Genomic DNA, 12,504 nt, shown 5'->3' with positions numbered 1-12,504 from the left:
ACAGAAGAATCACACTCAGTCAATTTCTCCTTGTTGGACATTGTTGTATTGGATCTTATTCATTGCGTGACACAGTAACTGTGTGTAAAATGATAGTTACTCAGGATCTTAGCATAGCTGGTAACGTTATCGACAAGGGTAAGAGCGCCATCCTCTGGCCGTTTGCTGTAGGTTTCAACACACTGCATTGAATAAGGTTCAAAACATGAAATGTCAGACACAACAGAGAGCTAATGTTTCATTTTGCTAGACACCAGCAAAGCAACAAACAAACAAATACATAAACAAACATGACGTTTGATGGAAACAAAACGTCTCTGAGTGCGCGCGCAATGGATCATGGGGGAAACATATAAAGAAACTGCACAAACTCCAAGAACACGACTACTGTAATTCTGTGTCCATCGACAGCTTATATCCTACATCTCTATAGCTTTATGCAGGGTGTGAAGCTGTTTATGAGGAAAAAATAGCACAGCTGCAGTTTTATGTAGCGACATCACCTCTTCTGCTTCTTTGGTTTCTCTACAGACATGTCTTCTACTGTTTAGAAGCTCTGCGAGAGGCTGGGCTGTTTTGAAAGTGCCTGAGAAGAAATCCAAGTAATAATGAGACCAATATAAAATAAACAATAGAAATATTGATTTTTGAATGTCAGTTGTGATGATAATGATATGCTTGTTATTACACTTGTAATAATAAACAAGCTCTAATAGCGCTTTTATTTTATTTAAAGTATTTCATATAGGCACCAAGTGGGACTACCATAATAGGCAAAATGGGCAATAAGGTCAGGACCCAGTGGAGCTCCGGTATGTTTGGTCAAACATTAGCTGGTTACAAAACTGTAAGGTGGACCGGAGGGTTACATGTGCAGTGCGCGACTGTCGCTTCTAGTCTGCCCAGTCCCAAGGAGGACACATTATATTTGACCAAATCACTCGAGAGAGGAGTTTGTAGTAAAAAGAAAGAAAGAACATGGACAGGACGGTCAGCCTTCCCAATCAGCCCGACAAAACCACCACAGGTAACAAAAACCGGACCTTATGTCAAATCTTTGCACCGTCCTGAGCACTCTCGAGACTATTCATCCTTCAAAACACACTCATTGTCAGTATGGATATATTACCTTAGCTTCATGTAGCCCAGCGCACGAAAAACTGTCACATTAGTGGCAACTTGACTTTTCAAGCAGTGGTGGCTTAACCGTTACCCTTACAGCTCTAGATTGTTATCCAACACTAATCTGTAGTCCGTATTTAATGAACAGTACAATACAATTCACCCGAGTAATTCCTGCACTACATACGGATATAATTAACTGTCTAGTTGTATTCTACCTGGTCGCCGTAATACTGTACAAGTGTTAAATAACAGTATATAACAAGGTGAAGATCATAAATTGGGTGCAGCTGTGATGGTGCAGAAACAGTGATGGTGACAATAGTTCCAGCACTGGCAGTGATACAGTGGTTGTAGTAACATTAGCTGTGACACTGGCCCGATGTGTTTGTGATGTAACTCTACTTATGTGTTCTGTGCAGTGACTCTGGTTGAGAGCAGCAGCGCCCCCAGCGGGCTGGAACTAGTCAGTGCCTACCAGACCACCAGAGCGGGGGACCCCATGGACCTGGTGGCCCTGGCATCACAAGTACAGAAGGTGTGCACTACTTTCTTATTTTCCTTTTAATCTGTCAGGTCATACACAGCCCTGAAAGTATTTTTACTTTGTTTCTAGGGAGACGATTTCATTAAAGCCAACGCTTGCAACAGACTGACAGTCATTGCTGACCAGATCAGGTACCTCCAGGAGCAGGCGAGAAAGGTGAGAGACAGTACACACACTGAATGGGCTGTTATTATAAATGTGGTCATGATCCAGAAATGCTGCAGCTACTCTTGTCTTAAATACTACTGTTGCTATTTTTAACTGACCTTTCCAGGATGCAAAACGGTGCAAGTTGAAGCCATTCAGTGGATTTTTTTTGTTACATAACAAAAAAGAAGACATGCTTTCTGTCCAGTACACATACTTTTCTTCTCTGTCTAGGTTTTAGAGGAGGCTAAAAGAGATGCTGACCTTCACCACGCTGCCTGTAACATTGTGAAAAAACCAGGCAACATGTATTACCTCTACGAGCGGCCATCTGGACAGAAGTACTTCTCCATCATCTCTCCTAAGGTCAGCATTAGAGTGACAGACACTGATATCAGACTGTTCAATTGCCTTTAGTGTTACGTCACTCAAAGTGTTACAAAATTCCAGCACAGTGCCTGTTACTTAACATCCCCTCAGGGAGAGGCCCGCACAGATATTAACACGTGAATGCCTAACCCAACACCTGCAAACATTCCTGTGTAATATTGAGAGTTGGAGGTGTTTGGTGTTCAAAGTTCATGTAACCCAGAAGAGAGCTGATAGTGAGCCGGTGGCCAAAACACAGGCAGCGTGGGTTGGATTTGACCAGTTTTGCAGGCACTGTCAAAGTTTCTAGTGGTCAGGGAATGTCAGGGAATTTGGAGCTTCATAAACTGTCAGGGAATAAATAAGTTGTCATTTGTATATGTACTGTAATGTACCAGAGAATAACTGATTCACAGATTTCCTGCAGTAAGGTGATTTTTAGATGTGAACTATTTAATTACAAAATAATATAAGGTGAGTTCTTTTTTATTTCATCATCATTGATTATTTTGCCATCTCACCATACTTCTTGTCCTGTCCTCTGAAGGAATGGGGTCCAAGCTGCCCTCACTCTTTTGTTGGTGCATTCAAGCTTCAACACGACATGTCCTGGACCCCCATAGACGAGGTGGAGAAGAGGGACTCAGAGATCGCCATCATGGACAAACTTATCAGCCAGCAGACCGCCTTACCACCTTTCACAGGTCCCAACTTCAAGGGCCTCTCTGATTAGAGGACTGCTGAAATGGACTCAATAAAGGACTGGACTTTTAAAAGGACACTGGGTGGATGCTAACTATAGTCTTAATGGACATCAGTTTGAACTGACTAAAATCTATACATGGATTGTTATCAAAGTATCCGTCACACAGTGTCTTGGTGACTTTTATGCACTGACTGAAGTGCATGATGCATCACTGACACTTTCTGTTTGTACACACATCAGTTGCTGATGTTGGCTCATACAGCTGCAACCTGAAGGACGCTTTTCTAAACCTGAAAAATGTCAAATCGGGCTCTGGCAGGCCTGTGCATGGACTTTTTACCAAATAAAATGTAAAAATGTTTACTTATTAGCCTTAATCAAACCGCTTTTCTGTTGTGTTGGAGGCTTTCACTTCAATACTGTAACCAATAAGATGTGAATTGTTTTGGTTGTATTTGGTAAATAAATACCAAAATATTGAATTTCACACATTTGTTTAATTTCAGGTCAAACGAATTAAAGTGCAATAACTTTATTTAAATCAACTGGCCAAAGCTATTTCATTTTAAGTACAAGTGGAGTTATTAAAGTGCTGTAATTATTCAGAGATTTGGTTAAAAATCAGCATTTCTTTGAAGTTAAAAACAAGGCAGTACGATGCATCAGAGTCAGCTGTGAGTGTCCTCCTGAGAGGACGTGACTGTCAGCAGATAAGAACTTATGTGAGGCAGAAGCTGCCAGTTATCTGTGGCGATGTTGAAGTGCACCGCGTCTTCCTCCGGCCTGATCTTCAGCAGCATGTGAGACTGTGGCGGGAGGAAGAAAAGCACTTTGAACTCTTCCTCATCAGACAGCTCTGATGTAAGGTAGGGGAGGAAGTGTTTCTCCACCAAGGCGATCAGAGCCGCCTCCTTCAGCTGGCAGCAGAACAGGCTGGTGGCACAGTCTTCCGGGTCCTCTCTGCTCTCAGAGCTGATTTCATCCCATAAACCCTCGAACAAGCTCAGTTTGCCGCCTCGTCCCCAGACTGGGGGAACAGGCGGAGACATGAAGACCTGCTGAAAAGTCACATGGATGTCCGGCAGGACGGTGAGCCAGGAGAGCCCATCCTGGGTGGTGAAGATGGCGCTGGCACGGAGGGTGGTTGGGTAAGGCCGCCTGGGCTTCAGTCTCAGCTTCACCTTGGGTGGCGGCCTCTCTCTGAACAGACACGGGACACTGATGTCGCTGAGTTCTTCGTAGTGGTCGTCTGTGAGGCTGAAGTGGAGGCGGATGCTGAAGAGCTGATCAAAGCGGGAGTCATCAGCTTGAAAATGAGCCAGCTGGTAGTTTAAGGCAATTTCTGAGGCAAAGCTGGGGTCATGGAACTGAGCTCTGTAGGCCTCCAGTGCCGCGGTCGCCTCTGCTGGGCTGCTCTCCGTCTCATTCTGCTCTAAATCTGTTTCCTCTTGTGGATCAGAATGGGCTTCAATCAGCCCGAATATTGCTTTCTCTGTCTGGTGAATGGTAAGCACACTCGTGAGCCCCTCACCCTCAGCCATGATGCTGGACAGCGATCTTTTCTTGACCTGACGCCCTCCCTCGCTCAAACCCTGCGCCAACACTCCGGCCAGCTTCTCCCGGGACAGCGTGGTGAGGAGGGTGTAGTAGAGGCGGGCGTGGTCCTGGATGTCTGTGTCTCCGTAGTGGCAGGTGAGATGCTGCAGGATATCAGCCAGAGGAATGAGCAACGAGTCCAGGCTGGGGTGCACAAGGAGGCGGCGGCAAACTCCCAGCAGACTGTTCCCCAGACGCCAGTCGCCGCTCACACATAGAGAGGAGGAAGACGGAGTGATGACGCTGGACAGGAAGCTGAGGGTGCCGTGCTGGGGGATTTCTCCTTCCTCCGCCACTCGAGCAAGCATCTTGAGGTGCCTGCTCAGGTCTTGTAAGGTGAGCTGGCCGAGCGGGGCATTGGTGATGACTCCCTGGAGGGCCTTCAGGAGCGCCACAGCCCAACTGGACTCAGTGAGCTTGTCCTGGGTCTGGTCGGCCAGGTTGATCAGGTGGGGAGCCAGGTAAGTGTGGCGGAGGTAGAGCTTACAGAGCTTCTCCATCAGGCTGTCGGAGTAGCGCTCCACGTGACAGAAGTAGAAAAGGAAGAGGAAGGCGGCTCTGAAGAAGGTCACCACAATCTCCCGGCTGCCTCCGTTTTCCACAATGTGAAGCAGAGACGTGATGTGTTCGTAGAGGTAGGCCAGCCCCCCTCCCTCCTCTGCCTCCCCTTCCTCTCCCTCCTCCAGGTAGACCAGAGACAGCAGGTTGAGGCGGGCCAGAATGGTGGCGCTGTCATTGAACACAGTGGGCACAAGAACCGAGGCTAGCCGCGGAGTCAGCAGCACGGGGAGGGTCTCGTCACCGTCGCCGCAGCTGATTGGCCGATTCTCTGGAAAGTGCAGGATACAGTCCATGTAGAAAAGCTTCTCAGGTGTGCTCAGCAGTGGGTGCTGGGAGAGCACGACCAGCCGCTTCAGGATGAAAGCTTCATCTTCGGCGCTGAACAGGCTGTCAGTGAACGCACACTTCATCAGCAGAGTGGTGTGAAGGAGGCAAACCTGGAGGGGGGGGGGGGGGGCAGAGATTCACCGTGAGTCATGAAATGCTGCAGCGTGTAGACTTCCTACTGGATAATTAAATCAAAGGAAAAATTAGATCATCCAATGAAAACTGCTTTAGTCTCTGAGCTGAATCTTACACACAGAGGCTTTGAAGCAATAGTTTGGGATTTTGGGAGACATGACTATTCACACTGTCTCCATGAGTGAGCTGAGAAGACTGACACCACTCTCATGTCTGTGTGGTAAGTGTGAAGCTGCACACAGACATGAGTGTGTATTAATTTAACTCTCATTGAGAAAGCAAATAAGTACATGTATATTGATCCCTAAATACTGAAGTTATAATATTTGATATTTACCGTCTGTAATTACCTCTCGACATAGCAGTCTTTATTTTTACAGACAGAGACCGCCTATTCCCCACAGCATTCAGATTCTATTCACAAACTCAAGAGACTTACAGGTCATGCAGCACATATGCATTCCTTGTTACCATGCATAATCTTATCACATGGGAACAACCCTCCCTGCTAGAGGCTACAGCTGTATCAGCGCTGCATTGCTGCTGATCTGCTTCACATTAAATGTGTCCAACTGGTGAACCACATGGTGGCTTTTCTTGTGAAGCAGCCACCAAAGTTAGCACCACCCACTACTCATCACTGAAAATGACAAAAACAAGACAAAAGTCATGTTCTGCACTTTGCACCAGGAGATCACTTTGGAATATTGCAGCGAGGACCTGAAGAGTCAGGAGCAGACACAGTGAGCCGTTACAGGAGGAGCTGCAGGCGACAGGCTGCACAACTCTAACTCCTCTGTGCCTTGCTGCTGTGTGTATTTTCCCCATGCACAGCATGACATCAGATTGTGGTTTGAGTGTTTACGTTAGTATTAAACCACATTTGCTGCCACAGGAGCTAAGGATGCCGCAGGTAACCAGGACTAAAATCTTATGGATGACATAATGCTGCAGGCAAATATTTCCTTAAAAAGACACCATTTTAGCAGACAATATGAATCATTTTTTTGCTTACAGGACCAAATTTTCACCCAATGTTTTTTTTGGTTTTTCTGTTTAATGGGAGTGAAACAATGGTCCTGAAGAGAAAAACTGGTCACAAACAGCAATAAGTGAGTAAAACAAGGCAAACTCTGTCCAACTTCATTCCATCTGACACAAACCTCGCTCGTGCCAAGCAGTCGCAGCAACTGGGCTCTGAATATGGTTGGAGGGACCCCAGGCACCATGGCAACCACCTCTGTCAGTCTGTGGAGCAGTGCAGCCTGACACAGAGGAGTGAGGAGGTAGGACTCCTCCAGGAGGGAGGACAGGACTGAACGCAACTCCTTACAATCAGGCCCAGTGTGCAGGGCCGGCACTGTACCCATGGGTCCCAGGATGAGAGAAGACATCATGGCTGAGTCTTTGCTATTCATCAGGCCTGAGTCCTGCTCTGCTTCCCATGCAACTGATGTGTTTCCTCCTAGAAGAGCCTTAAGATGCTCACCAGAAGCTCCAGTTTCCTGGCTGAGCTGATACACAGTGTTTCTTAATACCAGAATATGAAGTCCTGCGTAGGCCTGGTGGAGCCGGGAGGCTTCTCGCTGCCGGAGCACAGCTAAGAGCTCAAGACGCTGGGCGAGAAGGCCTGGAGAGCAGGCCTCCAGCTCCCGCAGGCAGTCACAAGCCGTGGCCCGTAAAGAGCGAAGAGCACCTTCACCCTGGAGGTCACCGGTGTCCTCGGCTATCTGAAGGAGCAGCTCCACGAAGTCTTGAGCTGCACGGGAACGGTTGCTCATGCAGTCAGTGCAGACCAGCACAGAGGTGAGGGCCAGGAGGAGGTGACAACGAAACTGGACAGACTTGGGAGGACACTGGACGAACACTGACATGAGCTCCAGGGCCGTCTCCTCACCCACTGAATCTGAGGGACACAGCAGAGTCGGGTGCTCACATAGTGGGGACAGCAGGAGGACCTGAGGGGGTGAAAGGAAAGAAATATGGACTCATCAGTGTTCACAATGCTAGAGAGCAGGAACACTAGGTAGGAGTAAACACACAACTGGAAAATGAAAGACACCAAAGATGATACCAAGTACTCGAGCCAAACTCCATTTAAAAGTGATGGCAGCTGTATGCACGTCGTAGAGCGTCAACGAATGGATTTTGTGAATGTGACATTTATTTTATATGAAGCAAGGCTTTCTAACAATAACCGATTTCAGATTTATTCCACGTTTTTTTTTCTCGATCTCTCAGGAATACAAGCTTCACCGACTAAAATTACTGTTCTTTGAATAGTCTTCAATTTGAATGATTAATACCAGACATAGTATTTCGAACCGGGTGTATTTGTAGGTAAGCAAGCATTGAAATAGACTTTCACCATCTATGTCTTCAGTTTATATTTTGGGAGTTACCTTGACATTGTAACTGGCTCTGTCATCTCGGAGCTCACGGAGCAGTTCTGCCAGGAAAGCCTCGGATGTTGTGCCGGAGAGGAAGCGAGAAGGACTGTGGGAGAAAGCAGAGATCCTCTCGGCCCAGTTCACCGCCATTATCGCTCAAATCCCAAACCTTGGCGACGTGCAAAGTATCAGCTCAGTAACTCCGTCCGAAGTCATTCCACGCACTAAACTTTGACTTCACATTAAGTCCGAATCTCCTCACAGACATCCAGCATCGTTTACCATTCAGTTCCGTGTTGTGTCACGTGCACATGTAACACTCGCAGTGTTACGGTAGAGCCCCCTGCTGCTTCGGAGTGTGGACCAGGAAACTCGATTTTTTATTTCCAACACATTCTTGTGTCAAACCTTCCTTCAAAATCCGACTCACTTGGACTCGCATGCTGAACGATGTGATAAAATAAGACAGTCTGGAGCACAGAAATAATTAAATATGACTTGTAGGGCAACTAGAAGAAGTAAAAAAAAAATAAAAAATTAGAACTTAATTTTCGAAAATGTTGTTAAAGTTAAAATTACTCTTTCTTACTGGAGCCAGTTGTTTTATAGAGGTAAAATATCCTTTACTACACTCAAATAAAAGATAAGACCACCATCCAAATGTTCAAATGTAAATTAAGTCCAAACAGTATGAAAAATCAAGAGCTTTACACAGTTAGTACTTTAGAGGGCGTGGGTGAGCAATATAGCATGTCTCTCGCAGCAGAAGAAGATTAAAATGACCAATCAGATGCGCCATCGAGAAAACAACAAGGAAGTCGTTTTAAGGCGCCAATTTTGTATTGTCGTCGAAGTTGAAATAGTATATCTGAGGTTGTCTGATTTTAATTGCCTTTGGAGTTGTAACGATGTCTGATAACACCTTCCCCGTCTTTACTGCGGACGCGATAGTAAACTTTTACCGAACAGAAGTTCTCACCGGTCAAGAGGCAAAACACTTAACCAAGGGCGATCTGACTCCTGCTCCAAAGGTAAGCTAACTGCTAACGTCCGTTCAGTTACTAATGTCTGCTGACAGAAATGAAATATTTTGTACATATCATGTTGTATCGTTATGACAGCGACAGGGTGAGTATGCTTGGACGTTCTGTCAGAAATTAGCAATAGTAACGGTACATAATGGACTTCATAGCTGAATTAACGTTATAACCAATGGTGCGAGGGACCAAGCAATTTATGCCAGACATAGTCCTAAAACCAGCTGTGCCAAATTCCAGTCAAAAATCCGCGGATTAAACGTTGCGTTGCTCACCTTGCTCACAAGTTTATCAGAGCATCACAACATTGTTCATTACTAAATTTACATTGTATTTCAAAAATGGCCACTACCTGTAGGATGCTGTGGTCTTTTCTTTAAAGATTCATGAAGCACTCGTTCGTTCTCTCTTACAGCCGGAGACGGTTCAAACGCTCTACACGCGAGTGTTGCATCTCCTCTATCGTTTCAGACCCGAGTGTCACTCCATGGTAAGTACTGTGTTTTGACTGTTAACGTTAACCTGTCAGCAATCAAGCCTGTATACCAGTTCATGTAGGAGCTCTTGATTTCACTATAGGTTTAATGCACACTGAGCAGTCTTGTGTTTTCCTTTTTAATTAGTATTAAAATGTCACTAATGTGAGCAATGGTGTGGTGGTATATGTCACAGATGGCGTCTATAACCTGAGTTGTTATTTTTCCTTCATGTACAAGCTGGATTTTCCTTTTTGTTTTCCTACAGGTTCCACTTTTGGAGAACATTCAGTATCCAGTATATCATGAGGGGGCAACTTCTATCATGAGCGTCTACATCCGCATGTGAGTTTTCTTGCTTTCTCTCCTGGATGTAACACAATATGTACCACCAAGATGTCTGTCTATTCTATCTACAGTACATACATTTGAAACAACAGTGATGTTTTTCAGGCGGCAGTTTCTGCCTTTCTGCTTGGTGTACGATTTTTCACTGAATGACCTTCTAGCTCCAAGTAAGCACATGTGTTTTTTCTGTCTAGCCTTTTTTCTTAAACTATATCACATACTGTATGTGCAAATCTGATATCTGATGAACGGGTAACCCTGGTTACTGCTCTCACTCTTCCTTTCCAGAAAAACAGAGGACTCTGACTGTTCTAAGTGCCATCATGAACTTTCTGCAGTTCAGGAAGTTGAGGATGGTGAAGACGTTGGAGAAGCAGGCCAAATTCGTATGTTAGATTGATCCACACGGGTGTGAAGGGGGGAGCTGCTCAATGGCCAGTTGCACAATAGAAAACTGCTGCTTGATGTTTTGTTTAAATCTAAACATAGTGGACACTACTGGCCAGCTTCTTGGTGACTGTTACAACTGTTCGACTCATTGCTGACAAGTTTGGAAGTTGCAGATATTGTAAGAGTTCCTCTCTGTGTTGTCAGAGGGCAGACGTGGACCGGCTGCAGGCTTACACCAAAGGCACTTCAGAGGCAGAGAAGAAGATTGAGATGCTGACGTAGGTCTTTGATGAAATATGTGTGTTTTTTATTGTTTTCACTTTTTTTTTTTTTTTTTTTTTTTTACTACTTGTTGACATTTTATAGACTGAACAATTTGTCAGAACATGAGCTGCATTTCCTCTCATTGACTCAAAGATAAAAGTAGCCCTTTGCACACTTGTCAATGTGTCTCGTCCTTGTTCAGGACCATCCCCCCAGAGCAGCAGGCTGAGGCCGACGAGCTGGCAGCTGTGCTCTCTGAGCTGCACACCAACACCGCACATGTGTCCCAGGAAGTGGTAGGTGTTGATGAAAGTCAAAATCATAAAACATGTTACTGTGTGTGTGCACTCTCAAATGAAATGATGCATCTCCTTCCAGAGTGCTAAAAAAGACCGCGTGGCAGAGTTGAAAACGTACATTGCAGAGAAGACTCAGAAAGTGGTATGTGACTGTGGTGTAAATCTTTGTAAGTCTTTGCTGACAGTATGATGTGGTCCAAAAGTCAAAGCTTTTCATTGAAAATATGTGTGTGCTGTTTGGATGTGTGTGCTCAGGCCCAGTTGAAGGTGGACATCAGCAACCAGAAGGAAGACATCAGTAAACTCAAGTCTCAGATTGTGGAGTCTCCAGAGGAGCTGAAGAGTCAGATGGAGAAGATGAGGGAGAAGGTCAAGAACATCAAGAACTCCATAGTGAGTGGAAAAACAAACAGGCCTGCCTCCAAACGCTGCTGTTTTGAAATGAGGTGAAACTCGTATATGTCAGCAGGTCTTGTTATTCAGCTGTGTGATCAGTTTTTGACGGCATGGGTTTCAGGAAGAAGCAGATGAGCGTGTGGTGGAGCTGCAGAACATGTTGCAGAGTGTGAGCCACACTGAAGCTGAGCTCCAGCTGATGTACAACCAGCTGCAGGACCTGGAGAGCAGCATGAACAACACCAATCAGCGGCATGAGGAGGTATGAACACAAGACCAGTGGTCCAACGTTATGTTTTTTGGCTTATTATTGCTCATTATGTCTGAAGATCCAATCTCAATACAACAGGTGTAAATGAGTCTCCATTCTGTAACTTGTCTGTAGACTGAACACTGTGTCAGCTGGGTCATTGGGAGCTGTCACTGAGAGTATTTGGGCTTCAGCGTAGAAATGACTGAATTTATTTACTAGAATTAAAGCTGATGAAGATGATGATGATGGTGTGTAGAACCAGGAGCTGACAGCTCAGTATGAGAAGAAGCAGAAGGAGCTGAAGAACCTGCACATGGAGGAAGGCCAGCTGAAGAGGGCTCTGGGTATGAAGCTGGACAAACAGTCCAAACAGAGCATCCGCAGGCAGAAGAAGAAGGAGATGAAGGAGCAGCACGTTCAAGAAGTGTTGGGGTAAGTCGTGCTATAATATGCACTGCATACACAACCAGATTCACTCCTGGTTATTTCTACACTATTACGGAATTTGTAAATCTGTTCAATAGAAAGAATTAGACAGTCCCATCAACTAAAGGTTTGAAAACTGAACTTGAACTGTTCTCCAGGCAGTGTAACCAAATCCAACAGAAGCGTGAGGACATGGCTGACAAAATCCAAGAGATCTCCAGAGAGACGAAGCAGCTGAAAGCCAAGATCCAGAGCCTGAGAGACGTCTGCAGCAAAGAGAAAGAGAAAGCTCAGGTACGAGCAGCACAGGGAGCGTCCGCCTCACTGGCCTGGTGTGCTGTTGACTAAGACTAACATGTTTCACTTCACTGTGTCCAGGCTCTGTATAACACCCTGTCAACGTCGATGGACGAGCTGCACATGAGGGTCGAGATGCACATCATGGACGTGAAATGTGATGTCGCCAAGATGACGCCAAACTTTTAAGTGGATCAACTTCCGTGTTCATCATTATTTACTGTGTGGTTGTACTTCTGTTATGCTTTTGTTTTTTTACTGTACTAACCTTTTGTTGCCTTTTCACTTCACTATTTAAAATGAAAATAAATGAATAGAAGTTGTGTATTAATGAAACTAAACGCTGCCGTCCTTTGTTTTTACTTAGAAATCTGATCGGAGATCTGTGGAGGTCACAGGCTTCAGAATGAGCAGATAT

General features: G+C 45.4%; 3 protein-coding genes across 4 annotated transcripts; 2 read left to right on the top strand and 1 right to left on the bottom strand.

Moving 5' to 3' along the window:
• The first annotated feature begins 766 nt into the window (after positions 1-766).
• On the top strand, positions 767-3,378 carry c2h1orf50 (chromosome 2 C1orf50 homolog). Of its 2 annotated transcripts, XR_013078249.1 has the most exons (6): positions 767-1,027; positions 1,545-1,660; positions 1,739-1,825; positions 2,051-2,182; positions 2,733-3,214; positions 3,263-3,378. XR_013078249.1 is itself a non-coding variant. In XM_076750883.1 (5 exons), the coding sequence occupies exons 1-5, from the start codon at positions 979-981 to the stop codon at positions 2,916-2,918; spliced, it is 570 nt and encodes a 189-aa protein (XP_076606998.1). In that variant the 5' UTR covers positions 767-978; the 3' UTR covers positions 2,919-3,378. The 2 variants fall into 2 exon arrangements, 1 of the variants encoding a protein (XP_076606998.1); XM_076750883.1 differs by having other exon boundaries at positions 2,733-3,378.
• Positions 3,371-8,195, bottom strand: ap5b1 (adaptor related protein complex 5 subunit beta 1). The gene is made up of 3 exons (XM_076750850.1): positions 7,913-8,195; positions 6,674-7,468; positions 3,371-5,485 (listed from the first exon to the last, which is right to left on the bottom strand). The coding sequence occupies exons 1-3, from the start codon at positions 8,048-8,050 to the stop codon at positions 3,560-3,562; spliced, it is 2,859 nt and encodes a 952-aa protein (XP_076606965.1). The 5' UTR covers positions 8,051-8,195; the 3' UTR covers positions 3,371-3,559.
• Positions 8,196-8,700: 505 nt separating this feature from the next.
• nuf2 (UF2 component of NDC80 kinetochore complex) lies at positions 8,701-12,425 on the top strand. The gene is made up of 13 exons (XM_076749018.1): positions 8,701-8,931; positions 9,353-9,427; positions 9,682-9,758; positions 9,867-9,928; positions 10,050-10,147; positions 10,356-10,429; positions 10,618-10,711; positions 10,794-10,856; positions 10,970-11,107; positions 11,232-11,372; positions 11,620-11,795; positions 11,948-12,083; positions 12,168-12,425. The coding sequence occupies exons 1-13, from the start codon at positions 8,809-8,811 to the stop codon at positions 12,273-12,275; spliced, it is 1,365 nt and encodes a 454-aa protein (XP_076605133.1). The 5' UTR covers positions 8,701-8,808; the 3' UTR covers positions 12,276-12,425.
• The last annotated feature ends 79 nt before the right edge of the window (positions 12,426-12,504 follow it).

This window comes from Chaetodon auriga, chromosome 2 (genome assembly GCF_051107435.1).
Source record: "Chaetodon auriga isolate fChaAug3 chromosome 2, fChaAug3.hap1, whole genome shotgun sequence".
NCBI lineage: Eukaryota > Metazoa > Chordata > Actinopteri > Chaetodontiformes > Chaetodontidae > Chaetodon > Chaetodon auriga.
Note: the sequence above shows the minus strand (reverse complement) of the source record. Positions and strands in the feature narration are given on the sequence as shown.